The sequence below is a fragment of the Lissotriton vulgaris genome, chromosome 1_1, assembly GCF_964263255.1.
Source record: "Lissotriton vulgaris chromosome 1_1, aLisVul1.2, whole genome shotgun sequence".
Lineage (NCBI taxonomy): Eukaryota > Metazoa > Chordata > Amphibia > Caudata > Salamandridae > Lissotriton > Lissotriton vulgaris.
The window spans coordinates 840,414,641-840,427,286 of NC_141685.1; the positions used below are offsets into that span (position 1 = coordinate 840,414,641).

Genomic DNA, 12,646 nt, shown 5'->3' on the forward strand with positions numbered 1-12,646 from the left:
TAACATTTAATCCACTTTCCTCATTATTTTATTTTTGTGTAGTATTTTTTCTTTATATAAAAATGATCTGCAAGAGATGCACAGGTTATGGCAAGTCAAGAGCTGAAATCAGAGGAACATGAAGTTTGACATTTCAAAGAAATTCAGTAACTTTTCTCAAAAACAAACACATTCTCAAGAGTTTATTTCATCAGTAGCTCATATACCCCTGCACGTACATATCTACCATTTCCTTTCATCCAGCACCACTAGTAATTAAACAGGTGTCTCCATTTTTTTAACAGGAGACCCATAGTCATGCCATCTTTTGAACATATTACTGTGAGACCAATTTACATACAATTAATCTAACTGGGGCTATTTTACATAGTCACTGGTTTTCTTGGCATGGTTAGGTCACTGTCACACAAAATGTAATAATTCTGAATTAGAGATCTATCTATCCATTACTCCCACCCTGCCAGCCTAACCATTTGGTGTTTTTAGACACCTGCTTTTAAACATGACATATATCTGGGAAAAGTACATTTGGAGCTCGAAGGATTTGAAAACTATTACTCAGTCTATGACTGGTAAAGTAGCCTTGTGGATAGGGATTCTTACTTTTAAGTGGGGAAATTGTCCCAATTGTGGTGAAACTTTCATGGTCTAATGTCAACTGTTAATCTGTCATTTGTCTACTGTAGATATTACATTATGCATTACTATATCGGTGTCATTTGTCCTTGGTGAGGGTCACTAGAAGTTGGGAGAAATACCAGAGAAACACTGACGCTTAGGAGCAACCGACAATTTGGCAGATTGTGAATACCTACTTATCTTCTTTAGCATTGGGTTGAAGATTAGTCATGGAAAGGATGCTGGACACCGTGTGTGCTTTGGACTTATAAAAATGGTCTCACTTGAAAATAAATATGGTGCGCTTCATCTGCTTTGAGGCTATAAGATTTTGATCAGAAAGAAAGTAGCAAGAAGTAGATATGAGGAGGTTGTGACTTGATGGTCGGTTATGGGACAAGTTATCGCACATTCTGTGTTCAGATGTGCCTTACATTCATTTAACATGTTGATATAGCACACAGAGCCACAAGAATACAATTCACTCTGAACCCATTGGTTTACAGCAATGCAGAAGTGATCAATAAAGAACTGCTCTACCATACAATATGTACTATTCACAGTTGTTGGAAGAGCTAGTTAAACACTGGGTCGCAGAACTATTCAGATATTGAAGATTAGTTCAAAAGCAGGGAGTTTTTACATGACTCAAACATGCTTGCAAGTAGGGACAAGAAGAACTATACTTATGGTCGGGCTGTATTACGGTGCCATTAAAATCGTGAAACACTCAGTAGCAAGCTCGAGAAATGAACTTGTAAGCAAAGGTGTAGTACTGCATGTGTCCAACAGAATGCCCCTGCCTGGTAAAGAGGCTCATAAGGACTTTTCCAACTACATATATACATATATATATATATATATATATATATCATACGAGTTGTCCTGTCGCAGCGGGAGCGCTTGTCAGTCGGTGCCAGCGATGGGACCAGGGCAGTGTCCCAAGTTATGAATTACAAAGGACTCGCTGCACACACCTTGATATTAGTTGCAGTTTCTTTATTTCAAAAACGTGACAAACACCTACGCGTTTCGAACCGTAGTTCCTGTTCACGGTAGCTTGTATGTGTGGTCCCTTCATTATTTCTATACATTTTAGCCTCTAAGCACGCCCCTGATTAGTTGAGTTGATTGCAATGCGTAACTATGATGGACTTAGTCCACATAGTTACGCATTGCAATCAACTCTCAGGTAAATAGAGAGCTGATTATATACGCACGTGTAATCACGAGCGTCACAAAGCGCTACAAGTCCTAGTAAACTGGGGACACGCTTTTCATGCAGTAACGTTAAACATCGCCCCAATGCTGCAACCCGCGACATCAATAACAAATGCAATGGCACAAATATTAGTTAAAACTACATGTCCAAGCATGCCTCAACTAATCAGGGGCGTGCTTAGAGGCTAAAATGTATAGAAATAATGAAGGGACCACACATACAAGCTACCGTGAACAGGAACTACGGTTCGAAACGCGTAGGTGTTTGTCACGTTTTTGAAATAAAGAAACTGCAACTAATATCAAGGTGTGTGCAGCGAGTCCTTGGTAATTCATATATATATATATATATATATATATATATATATATATATATATATATATATATATATATATATATATTTTTTTTTTTTTGGGGTGGGCGAAATGAAAGATGGAATGAACACATATTGATGTGGACCAGGTACATTGATGACCTGTTTGTCATCTGGAGGGGAGACAGGGCCTCGGCTGAGGAGTATGTCTCGGCTCTAAATGACAATGAACTTAATCTCAAGTTCACCAGCACGATAAGCAACGAGTCTGTATGCTATCTGGACCTAGAGGTCTTTGTGGTTAACGACCAGCTCCACACTAGACTTTATAGAAAACAAACGGCTGGCAATGCAGTACTACACGCTGCCAGCCACCATCCTAGAAGTCTAGTAAAAAATGTACCGTATGGTGAGTACCTGAGACTCAAACGCAATTGCTCTGGATCTGAGGATTTTAAGAAAGCTCAGGAAGACGCGAGTGACAGAGTCCAAGCAAGAGGCTATTCTAGAAACACCTTAGAACAAGCCCAAGTAAAGGCAGATACTGTCGACAGAAGGGACCTTCTGATTGTGAAAGAGTCGAAAAAGGATAACGAGCAGGTCAGAATGATTACAACATTCAATAATCAATCTGGAGAACTGGTCCAAGCATTTAAAAGAAATTGGCACATTTTAAGAACTGACACCATCTTGAAGAAAACATTATCAGATAGACCTATGATAACGTATAGGAGGTGCCAGTCTCTGTCGGACCACTTGGTTCATAGCCACTACTCCCCTAATAAGGCCAATCAAACGAAGAACAAGATAGTTGGCTTTTTCCCTTGCCTACAGTGCAAAGCTTGTAAATTCAGCAAAAAAGTTAAAGAGTACCCTTGCAGAACAGGTGAAGGAGGATCAAGCAGAAAAATCACTAAACATCTTAACTGTAATTCAGACTTTACAGTCTACTGCCTGGTCTGCCCTTGTAACAAACGTTACATAGGGAGCACCATAAAACCGGCAAAAATGAGAATTTTAGAGCATATGAGGGCTATCGTGAATAGGGACAAGACCTATCCGATAGCCCGTCACTTTGCCGAACACCACAACAGCAACAGGGATTTACTATCATACTATTGCATAGACCAGGTCCCAAAGAAAGAACGAGGGGGGGACAGAGAAAAATCCCTAAGGATACTGGAATCCCGTTATATTTTAGACCTTAAAACTATGACACCATGGGGTCTGAATAATGATGCTGAAATGTGGGTGCATTTATAAAACAACCTGGGATCTGTAAGAGGAGGATATATCTGCAATAAGAACACAGAAGTACTCTTTGTAAATATGTGAACACTATGCTGTTTGGCTTGTAAATACAATTTCCCTTCATATTGATCAATGAGAGCAGTGTGAGTAATGCAATGCAGACACAAGAACATCAGGTCAGGTTAAACTGTGGCACAATTGCAAGTCAATATGATACCAAATAAGAACCCAGAAGTTCAGCGGAAAAATATATTCTTCTAGAAAATATGTAAATATGATGTATATATGTATATTGTGCTGACATGGGCCCACAACATTGGTACACTGCATACTTGTAAATTGTGTAGATAATAGGTACACATCTTAATCATGTTTGAATTCGGGGATACACCCCTGCACAACCGTAAAGATGTTCAATAACCATACATTGTGGGTTTAACAACACACCACATGGGAAATCACAATCTGCATAATGCTATTAGAACACCTTAGGGGATACACCCCCTTATGACCTGCTAAGATAGAGTTGCTGAAACGCTGCTCTCAGCACTAAATTGTTAAATGTATGTATATAGGTGACAGTCTCAGAAAACATATACTTTTGTCAAATGTCAAACTTCACTTTAATTCACTTGCACTGAGCACTTTTTTATTAACCGCCAAGCGTAAACCATGTAAATAACTATGTATATATGTACATACTATAAGATGGCCGCCACGAATATGTGTGTAACACCATTGTTGATGTCTATGACTGTCAAAAGGGCGGATGGTTTAAATATGGTGAGTAGGTTTGAACACAGATGACACTGACGAAGCCCTGTGCGAAACGCGTCTGTCGAGGGTGCTGGGGGGTTTGGAAATAAAATAAACTAAGAACACCGACACTGGAGTGCTGGCCGTTTTTATCCTGGAGCCGATTTCTAGGAGTGTGTTGTAAATATTTTTATATATATATCTATCTATATATATATATATATTCAGATTTATAATGTCAAAGGGGACTCGTGGGAACTGCATGAATCTTTTACGATTCACAGCATGGACATTTAATTTCATCACCAGTGACATCAGGAACATCACACCCTTAGCTACTTGGGATGAAATATGACAGATTCACCTTCTTCACGTGAGCAAAATATATTTGTGGGTCCAGACACAGCTGTGAGGGATTAAAAAGCGTATTTAATTATTAATACTGTACGAGTACCATTTATTAGGTCTCGCCTGTCGATGCGCATGCGCATCGAGCAAGCGAGACTATGGTGGCTTATCCACTCTTGAACCAACTTGCAAGGAATCGTGGCGATTCCTTGCAGTGCCCGTGACTTTTAAGCTCAATGCGCATGCGCATTGAGCTTAAAAGCGCGTGCACATGCCCCCAGCCGCCTGCCTTGCCTACTCTCCCAGCTGGTGCCGCTCCACCCCCTGCGGCATCAAAGGCTTTCACGGCCGGCCGGCCATGCTTTCAGTTTCACGACCGGCCGGATGTGTGAAGTGCATTTCAAAGCCCGCTCTCCCTGCTCCGCCCCCTGCTCCGGCCGAGACGCATTTCTCCTCCCTCCTCCCCCCTCCCCATGCACCCTCATGTAATGTCTTTCGAATATTTGCATACTATGGAAAATATAGGGCACCCAGCCGCAACATTTTCAATACCGTTTTGTTTACATGAAGTGCTGAGCTAATTTCCCTACTTTAGTCATTCAGCTGCTTTGCACCTTAGCTTTTAATAGTTCCTAAGTCAAGAATTGGCAATGAATAGTATCACCACTTTCTGCAGCTGTCCATACAATTCCTATATTTTTGAATGTTACAATTTGTAACCACTGTGCCTCGCTGTTGCAGCCTCTCATAATTAGTTCTAGTTTGCCACCTTGTGCTCCAGACATCGTACACACCCCATCGTACTTCGTCATCTTCCTTTCCCCCTCGTGACTACCTTCCCATCAATCGTGCTTTTCATCATCCCTGGCTGCTCCCCAGCTCTCATCCGTGCTTGCCCAGCCCTTTAGTCATAAGCTGGTATCATTATTGCCCATCCTCCGATTTTCCACTCTTCTCACTGACTGATGCCATCCATTACCCTGCTCCTCCAACTTCTATGACTTTCTATAATTTAAGAATGAATCTTCGAATCTGCCTTTTCCGTTAGCAATTTTTTGACATTTGTCACCACGAACCTATTTTATTAGCTTGATAATCACTTGCAGATTTCCATTCATGAAAATAAAAAAGTCGTTCAGTATATCTACTTCTTACCGTAAAACATGTTCACCATCGCAATATTTACATTTGCAATGAGTAATAACTGTTGTTACTCAATAAGAGTAAACCTGTTGCCATCGTGTCCAAAATTGATATTTAACAAATGAATGTCCTAGAAATTAATATTTGTTGTACCTTTACATAACCATTTGCGACCACATGAACCTCGAATTTGCGGTCTTCATGTAATGTCTTTCGAATATTTGCATACTATGGAAAATATAGGGCTCACCCTCACTCACCCTCAACCCCTCAGCCTCACCCTCACCCTCACTCACCCTCAACACCTCACCCTCACTCACCCTCAACCACACTCACCCTCACTCACCCTCAACCCCTCACCCTCACTCACCCTCAAACCCTCACCCTCCCTCACCCTCACCCTCAACTATTGGCATTGTAAATAACAAAGCTATTACCCTCGACCCCTCCCCCTCAACCTCACTCAGCGTCACTCAGCGTCACTCACCCTCAACACCTCACCCTCACTCACCCTCAACACCTCACCCTCACCCTCAACTATTGGCATTGTAAATAACAAAGCTATTAATTCGCTATTTTCAAAACAAGCACATAAATAAAAAATGTGTCCTTTACAATACCAATAGCTCAAACTTTCCTAATGCAAGACCTATTGCATTGCTGTGCTTCCCTCCCCTGCTGCACTCTCCTGCTCTCTAGAGATGTGGCCTAACGACAAGAGCTGCCATCTAAGTCACGTAAATACAAAACATGTTGCATTCCAAATGCTATAGGTGTCACATTCGCAAAAGTTATAACTATTGGCATTGTAAATGACAAAGCCATCAATTTAGCAATTTTAAAAACCAACAAATAAATAACATATGTCATTTACAATACCAATAACTCCAACTTTTCTAATGCGAGACCTATTGCATTTCCAATGCTTGTTATAAGAGTGCATATACCTAATATTGAAAATCTGCAGGTTTGTGATTCTGACCTCTGGTACACATTTCAACCTCCAACCTCGCACTGGCCGAAACGGCACGCATCCACAGAGCCAGAGCAGGCGGAAGATCCTTCGCTCACATTGCAGCTAAGACCTGGAACGAGCTACCGGCAGACATCAGACGTGCCCCCTCCCTGAACACCTTCAGGAAGACCCTCAAGACCTGGCTCTTCGGCCAAACAGATCTGCAGACCCCCCCCCCCCCCCCTGCCCCCAGAGACCCTTACGGGCGAGTAGCGTGCTTACAATTCCCTCATTGATTGATTACACTGCAGCTTAGAAATATGAACGGCGTGTGAAAGAATGTATCCGCTGTGGAAAGTGAGTTAAACCTAAATCAGAAGGACAGCCTATTTCTTCTTACTTTTTTCAACTAGAAGAGTGGCCTACTTACAGACCATATCCATGTCATTGGCAAGAGGTCCTGGAGTTTGTTGATAAGCCAATTCCTTTTCAATACGTATTGACCCCCCTCAAGCACCTTAAGAGAATCCTATGCTCCTTTTGGCTCACTGGTCCTACTAAGGTCACATTTCAGTTGCAATGTCTCCTACCAATGTCTATCCCTGGTAACCAGATGCAATCAGAGTACCTCCCAATTTTATATTGTTATCCATTTCTTTATTCTAATTTAAATAGGTTGTCAGATTTTGTTTTAAATGTTACTAGAACAGAAACATATTTGTTTGATATGTGTTGCCGGAGACAATATCAGGTAAGTTATCGGTTACTTTATGCCATTGTTCATTACCAAGTTAAAGATTATTTGAAAGACTATGCAGGCAGGTTTCCTTCCAGAAAAATCACCCCCCACATGAATCATCTGCTTTTTTGTTCGTGTTACCTGGTGATTTTGAAAATCTTTTATAGTTAGATTTTGCATATTAGAATCGAAGGACAGTGTTGAAAACCAAACGATAGTGCAGACCCCCGAATGCACACAGGTGTGAAGATTTGTTGCACTTTATTTCCCCATAAAAGGAAAAAAGACAAGGAATAGTGCATACATAAATGTTTAAATCAAGCAAACAAAGCCGAAGTCAAACTGTTCAGTAAATAGGAATGTATTGCTCCTTTGGGAATAATGGCGAAATATCAGAGTTACTGTTACTTCTTTGATTTACACTGGTAAGATGTATACACTATGATTAGCAGGGTCTCCGCTCAACAAAACAAAACGAGCATGCATGGATCCGCATTTTTAACAATATTTCCATAATTTAAAAGCATTACATTGTCACAGTTGCAAAGTAAGCAACTTTTTTTTTTTTACTATTGAAGCAAAGTGTGTCTGACTGTCCAGTTACAAGCATACTTACAGTCAATTTTTTGGGCAACCAACTGTAATGGAAACGTCTCTCCTAAAATTTGGACAACCTGTTTAAAAAAAAAGACAAAAGTCAGAGGCAATGTTTTATTTTTAATAGGAAGCAGAGCATTAGAGTAGTGTCAGACGGTATAGTATACAGAATTAGAAGTCATTTACTTTGTCACTTGAAGGTAGAAGGTCTCCGACAGTGACAAGCATGGATAGAAGCTTAGTTCCTGAGAAATGGTAGTTATAGTTTAAATGTGCAGGACCCCAGTGTGGAAGCAATGTTATCAACCTGAGCATAATGCAGGCAGGATAGGAAGCAAGAAGAAAACAAAACACTGGGTACAGAAGACAACGTAGTTGAGGTTCTACACTTCATCTGCATGATTAACAGAGAAACATGCTGTTTTTTGGGTTATGACACTCCCAGATGTGGTTCGCTGAAGGATAGCTTGCAACGTTTTCTATACATGGTTACTAGATATCTGTGCAGTATCTGGTTAGGATGCTATGAGAAAATTAGTCTTTTTGCGTGGTCAACCCCATTTTTTGCCGACTGGTATTGCTTGTTTTTTAACTCTGCACACGTGTGCACCACTGTCCAGGCCCTACTATATGTATTTTGACCCTTAAAACATAGCACAACAGGCTAACACCTTGGTGGCCTAAATAACTTTCCAGTAAGGCCATAGAATATGGTGTAGGGAAATACACCAATGCCATTTAACAGTTAAAGATCAGCTGTGGACTGCAGCTCATGTTGTCCCATCCATTAGGCTGAAAAACAAACTTGGCTTCAGGTCTTCCTGTGTTGCTGGCCTCCTGCAGCTTTTAAGTCTGCAGGCCAACCAGTCAAAATAACCCTTCTAGACAGGAGAACACCCTACCTTTAAATACAAAATATGTCACCCTTACGTAAAGTTGTACACCGCAAGGTAGGGGTGCCTAGTATTTAAAAGGGGTACATCCAATAATTGATTAGTATGTATGTATGTATGTAAGCTATTTTCACTGCGAAGGGCTGTAGCTGTCCCATTAGAAAAAACTAAGTCCAGAATAAAAATCATAAGCATGCTAACTTAAGAGAAGGATAAACTACAGAGGCAATTAAACTGCTATTTTTAATATTCATTAAAATTTCATTTCAGTTGTGGTCAGATTTCTAATAAATATTTAGTACAAGTGACAATTAAAAAGTTACTGTATGCCTGAACCTCCAGTGGGCTAATTGGCAATAACCTTCTAGAAGATGACCCTGCCAGTGCTTTCCCTTAATGAGTTGTGGAAACTGCTCCCAGAGCAGAAATAGACATTAGACATTTTGGCAGGAAACCTGGATGTGAGGTAAGTGACACATATCAGCTCAGAAAGGGCAGCTGGGAAGAGTTTAGGAACTTCTTTAATTTGAAAGGGACCAGGGTGAGGCCTCCCAATTCATAGGTATAAATAGAGACCTGGGGAAAAGAAGTAATTTGTCCCCTGGGCTCTATGTACCCAGTTTGAGACCAGCTCAGTGGGAGGGGAAGCTGATCCCAGAACCACTTTGGTGTAGTTGAGGAGGGGGCGGGTCATTTACCTAAACACACCCCTGGATAGCATGTAAGCCAACTCTAAGGGAAGAAAGGCTATGCCATCTTGAATTTTACTAAGAATAGAGAACTGCAGGATAGTTTGGAGTAAGGCAAACAGGACTTGCTGCTAAAAATGTTAACTATTTTGTTACTGCTCAACACTTTCTAAATTAAGCCAGTCTTCTCTGTGCAGTAACTACCAAGGGCTTGAGCGCTGATTTAAATTACTGAAATTAAGTTTTATCCTGACCTGTTTGTGGTCTTATTCCTTGTAGTGGACTCACTTCCACCACAATTACTAACCCACTTTCCTACAGACGCAATTTGTAATTATAGTGTAGGGGCTAGAAATGGCAGGCCTCTAAAAATCCACTCACTCAGGCGTGCCAGATTTAATCAGGACTAGATATTTTTTGGGCCCACATTCCCGTTCTGGTGAGCTGACATCAGGTTATCTGCTTGCTCACATAGTGAAAGAGCAATTAAGATGCCTTTAAATCTTGTTATCTTGTCATATTTGCTCAGCTTTCAGAGACGGAGGTCAAAAATCAGTTTTTCTTCCTACATTTACTTTTCTTTCTGTGACTGAAGTTAGAGGATTTTGTAAAGTGAACTGTGTGACAACTGCACGGAGCAAAGCATGTGAAATGAAAGGCTGCAAGATTTCAGGCTTTTTTTCTCTAACAAAACTGAAATAGCTAATAAGTGAACTGTTCAAACCTTTCATATATATATTTTACTAGTTATGAAAACATTTTTGTAATTCTGTGGTGAAATTTCTTTTTTATAGGTTCATAACTAATCCCAACACTTTCCTGATGATGTGCACATTTTAAATATCTTTGCTGAGAGCCAATTTCCAAACATTGTTTATGCACTATATAGTTTTATCAGTAAAACTATATGTTAGTGGGAAAGTTTTGTGGCCATTTAATGGAAAATGTGCTATCTGTACATGACAGTGAACTACCACATCATGCTTTAGTAATACATTTATGAAAAGTGAGTTTTTAAACACGAACTGTGGAATAACAGACCGGCAGGTCATTCAAACCTTGAATAGGTATTTCAAAGGAAGACAGAGAAGTTAAGGTTTTAATGAAAAAAATCTTAATGGGGGCTCTTGTCTATCTGATATGTGCCGAAGTATCATCTCAAACTAAAGAAACTGGTTCTAGACATAGCTACGTGAGTGCAATAACATTTAAGTACTCAGGGGAAGCAGAAAATGTCAGATTAGCAAGAATGCGCCCGTTGGAAGGTGATTAGATTACAGAAGTCTGCGATCTCTATTCAGTTAACATGGGGTGCGCAAACAGGTGCATGAGTGAGACAGATAGCAACTATTCTTGACCTCTTAACTGCTGGACATCATACCCATCCCCCAGTGCTGAGCCCTTTTTTGGCTATTAGGGTTAGATTGCGCTTTCGGCTCAACAACATTTTATTCCGCATACGTTTTCCACACTAAATTTGCGTCCTTTTTTCCCAATCATCCTATGGATTCTAAAGGTACCCACGGTATGTGGATGTCCATGGAGGGAACCGACAAAATAGGCAAAAAATAGCTATATTTTGAGTTTTGGGGGACAAAATGGATAAAAGTGTTGGTGTGCCCCACCTACCCGTCCTCCCCCCGGCATGAACAAACGGTTTGCTGTGCTAAAGACACCATCTTCTCAGCTTTCAGGAACATGTAGAGCTGAACACAAAAAACTAATTTATTTTAACCATAGCTTTGGCATTTTTCAAAGAGGCAGCCCATTATTCCCATTTTTTGTGCTATTAACCCATTTCCAGTTTGTGGTGGAACCCACTGTGAAACCCATGGATGATCAAGGAAAGATTCCGATTTCTGAAAAGAAGACAAAATTCCAAATTTAGCAAGCGATTATATGTGAGATCCCTTAAGGTTTAACCGAAGAAATTAGGGAAGTTTAGGAGCAGTGGTTATTTGTACGTTTCTATATTATATGCTAATAAGGGTACCTACAAATTCAGAGGGTATTTTTCAAAATGTCTTCTTTCCTACACACTGGCTTACATTTGGCAGTCACACATGCAGCAAAATCCAATTAGTAGTAACAAATGTTCTACTCTATGCTCCCACATGTCTTCCATAGCGCCAGGATGCCTGACAGGTGACAGTTCGCTTTAGAAATGTAATAAATAAAAATAAGTAAATAAAATAAAATGGCACCTCACTTGTGTGGGTAGGCCTAATGCCCACAACAGATAACGGCCCATAATACAACATGGACACATCACATTTTTCCACTCAAAACTGACCCTGTGTTTACAAAGTGGGTACCCGTGAATTTTGGGCCCTAGCTCAGCCAGCACCTAGGGAAACCTAGCAAACCTGTTCATGGTTAGACAAGTAGGGAAATGCAGGGTGGGGTGACTTGCATGTCTCTTTTTTTGGTTTAAATCTTTTTATTGAAAATTCAACACAGAAGACACAGGTTACATCAACATCTCGGGCGAGCATGCGGTCGCCTTATCAGGAATCATTACCCCACCCCTCACCTCGGCAGGGTCTCAGGTGTTTGCAGGGTGCATGTCCAGTCGCCCCGAGTAGGCTTTGCACGTAGAAGTGATTGACGGTCCTGTCTTCCAAACATCCAACACCCACCCCACCCTCCCCGCTTTCCCCTAACCCACCCCCCAATTCCCCTCCCCGGCGTGGTAAATTCGATGGTAGCAGTGTGTCATAGGAGGCGTGGTCTTGGCGCCTAGGTAGGTGAGCAGGGTTCCCCCTGGAAATCTCTCGGAAGCCTAAGTACCCTGAGATACTTCGGGCAAGTAATTTCGTGGAACTCCACCGACAGGTGGGAGACGAAGGGCTACCAGATGTCCAGAAAGGTGTCCCTTGTTTGGGTGAGGGAGGCTTGTATTTTCTCCATTCCCATAACATACCATAAGCCGTGGAGCCATCTCGTGTGTGTGGGTTTCCTGGGGGTGCCCCATAGTGACAAGATATGTTGAGTGGCTGCTCCCATCGCCAGCCCCATCTGCCTGCCCCTGACCGATTTCAGGGGGAACGTGATGGCGTTGGGAAGGCCGAGGAGTGTGTAGGCCGGGAATCGGGGGATTTCAGTGTCAAAGTGCTTGTCAA

The 12,646-nt window shown here is 41.3% G+C and overlaps 1 protein-coding gene across 1 annotated transcript in view; it reads right to left on the reverse strand.

Moving 5' to 3' along the window:
• The window catches only part of ITPA (inosine triphosphatase), a 115,562-nt gene that overhangs the window by 78,730 nt on the left and 24,186 nt on the right, over window positions 1-12,646 (reverse strand). The window contains exon 2 of the mRNA XM_086957630.1: window positions 7,962-8,019. Within this exon, the coding sequence (XP_086813756.1) occupies window positions 7,962-8,019 (58 nt within the window). The remainder of the gene's footprint in view (window positions 1-7,961; window positions 8,020-12,646) is intronic.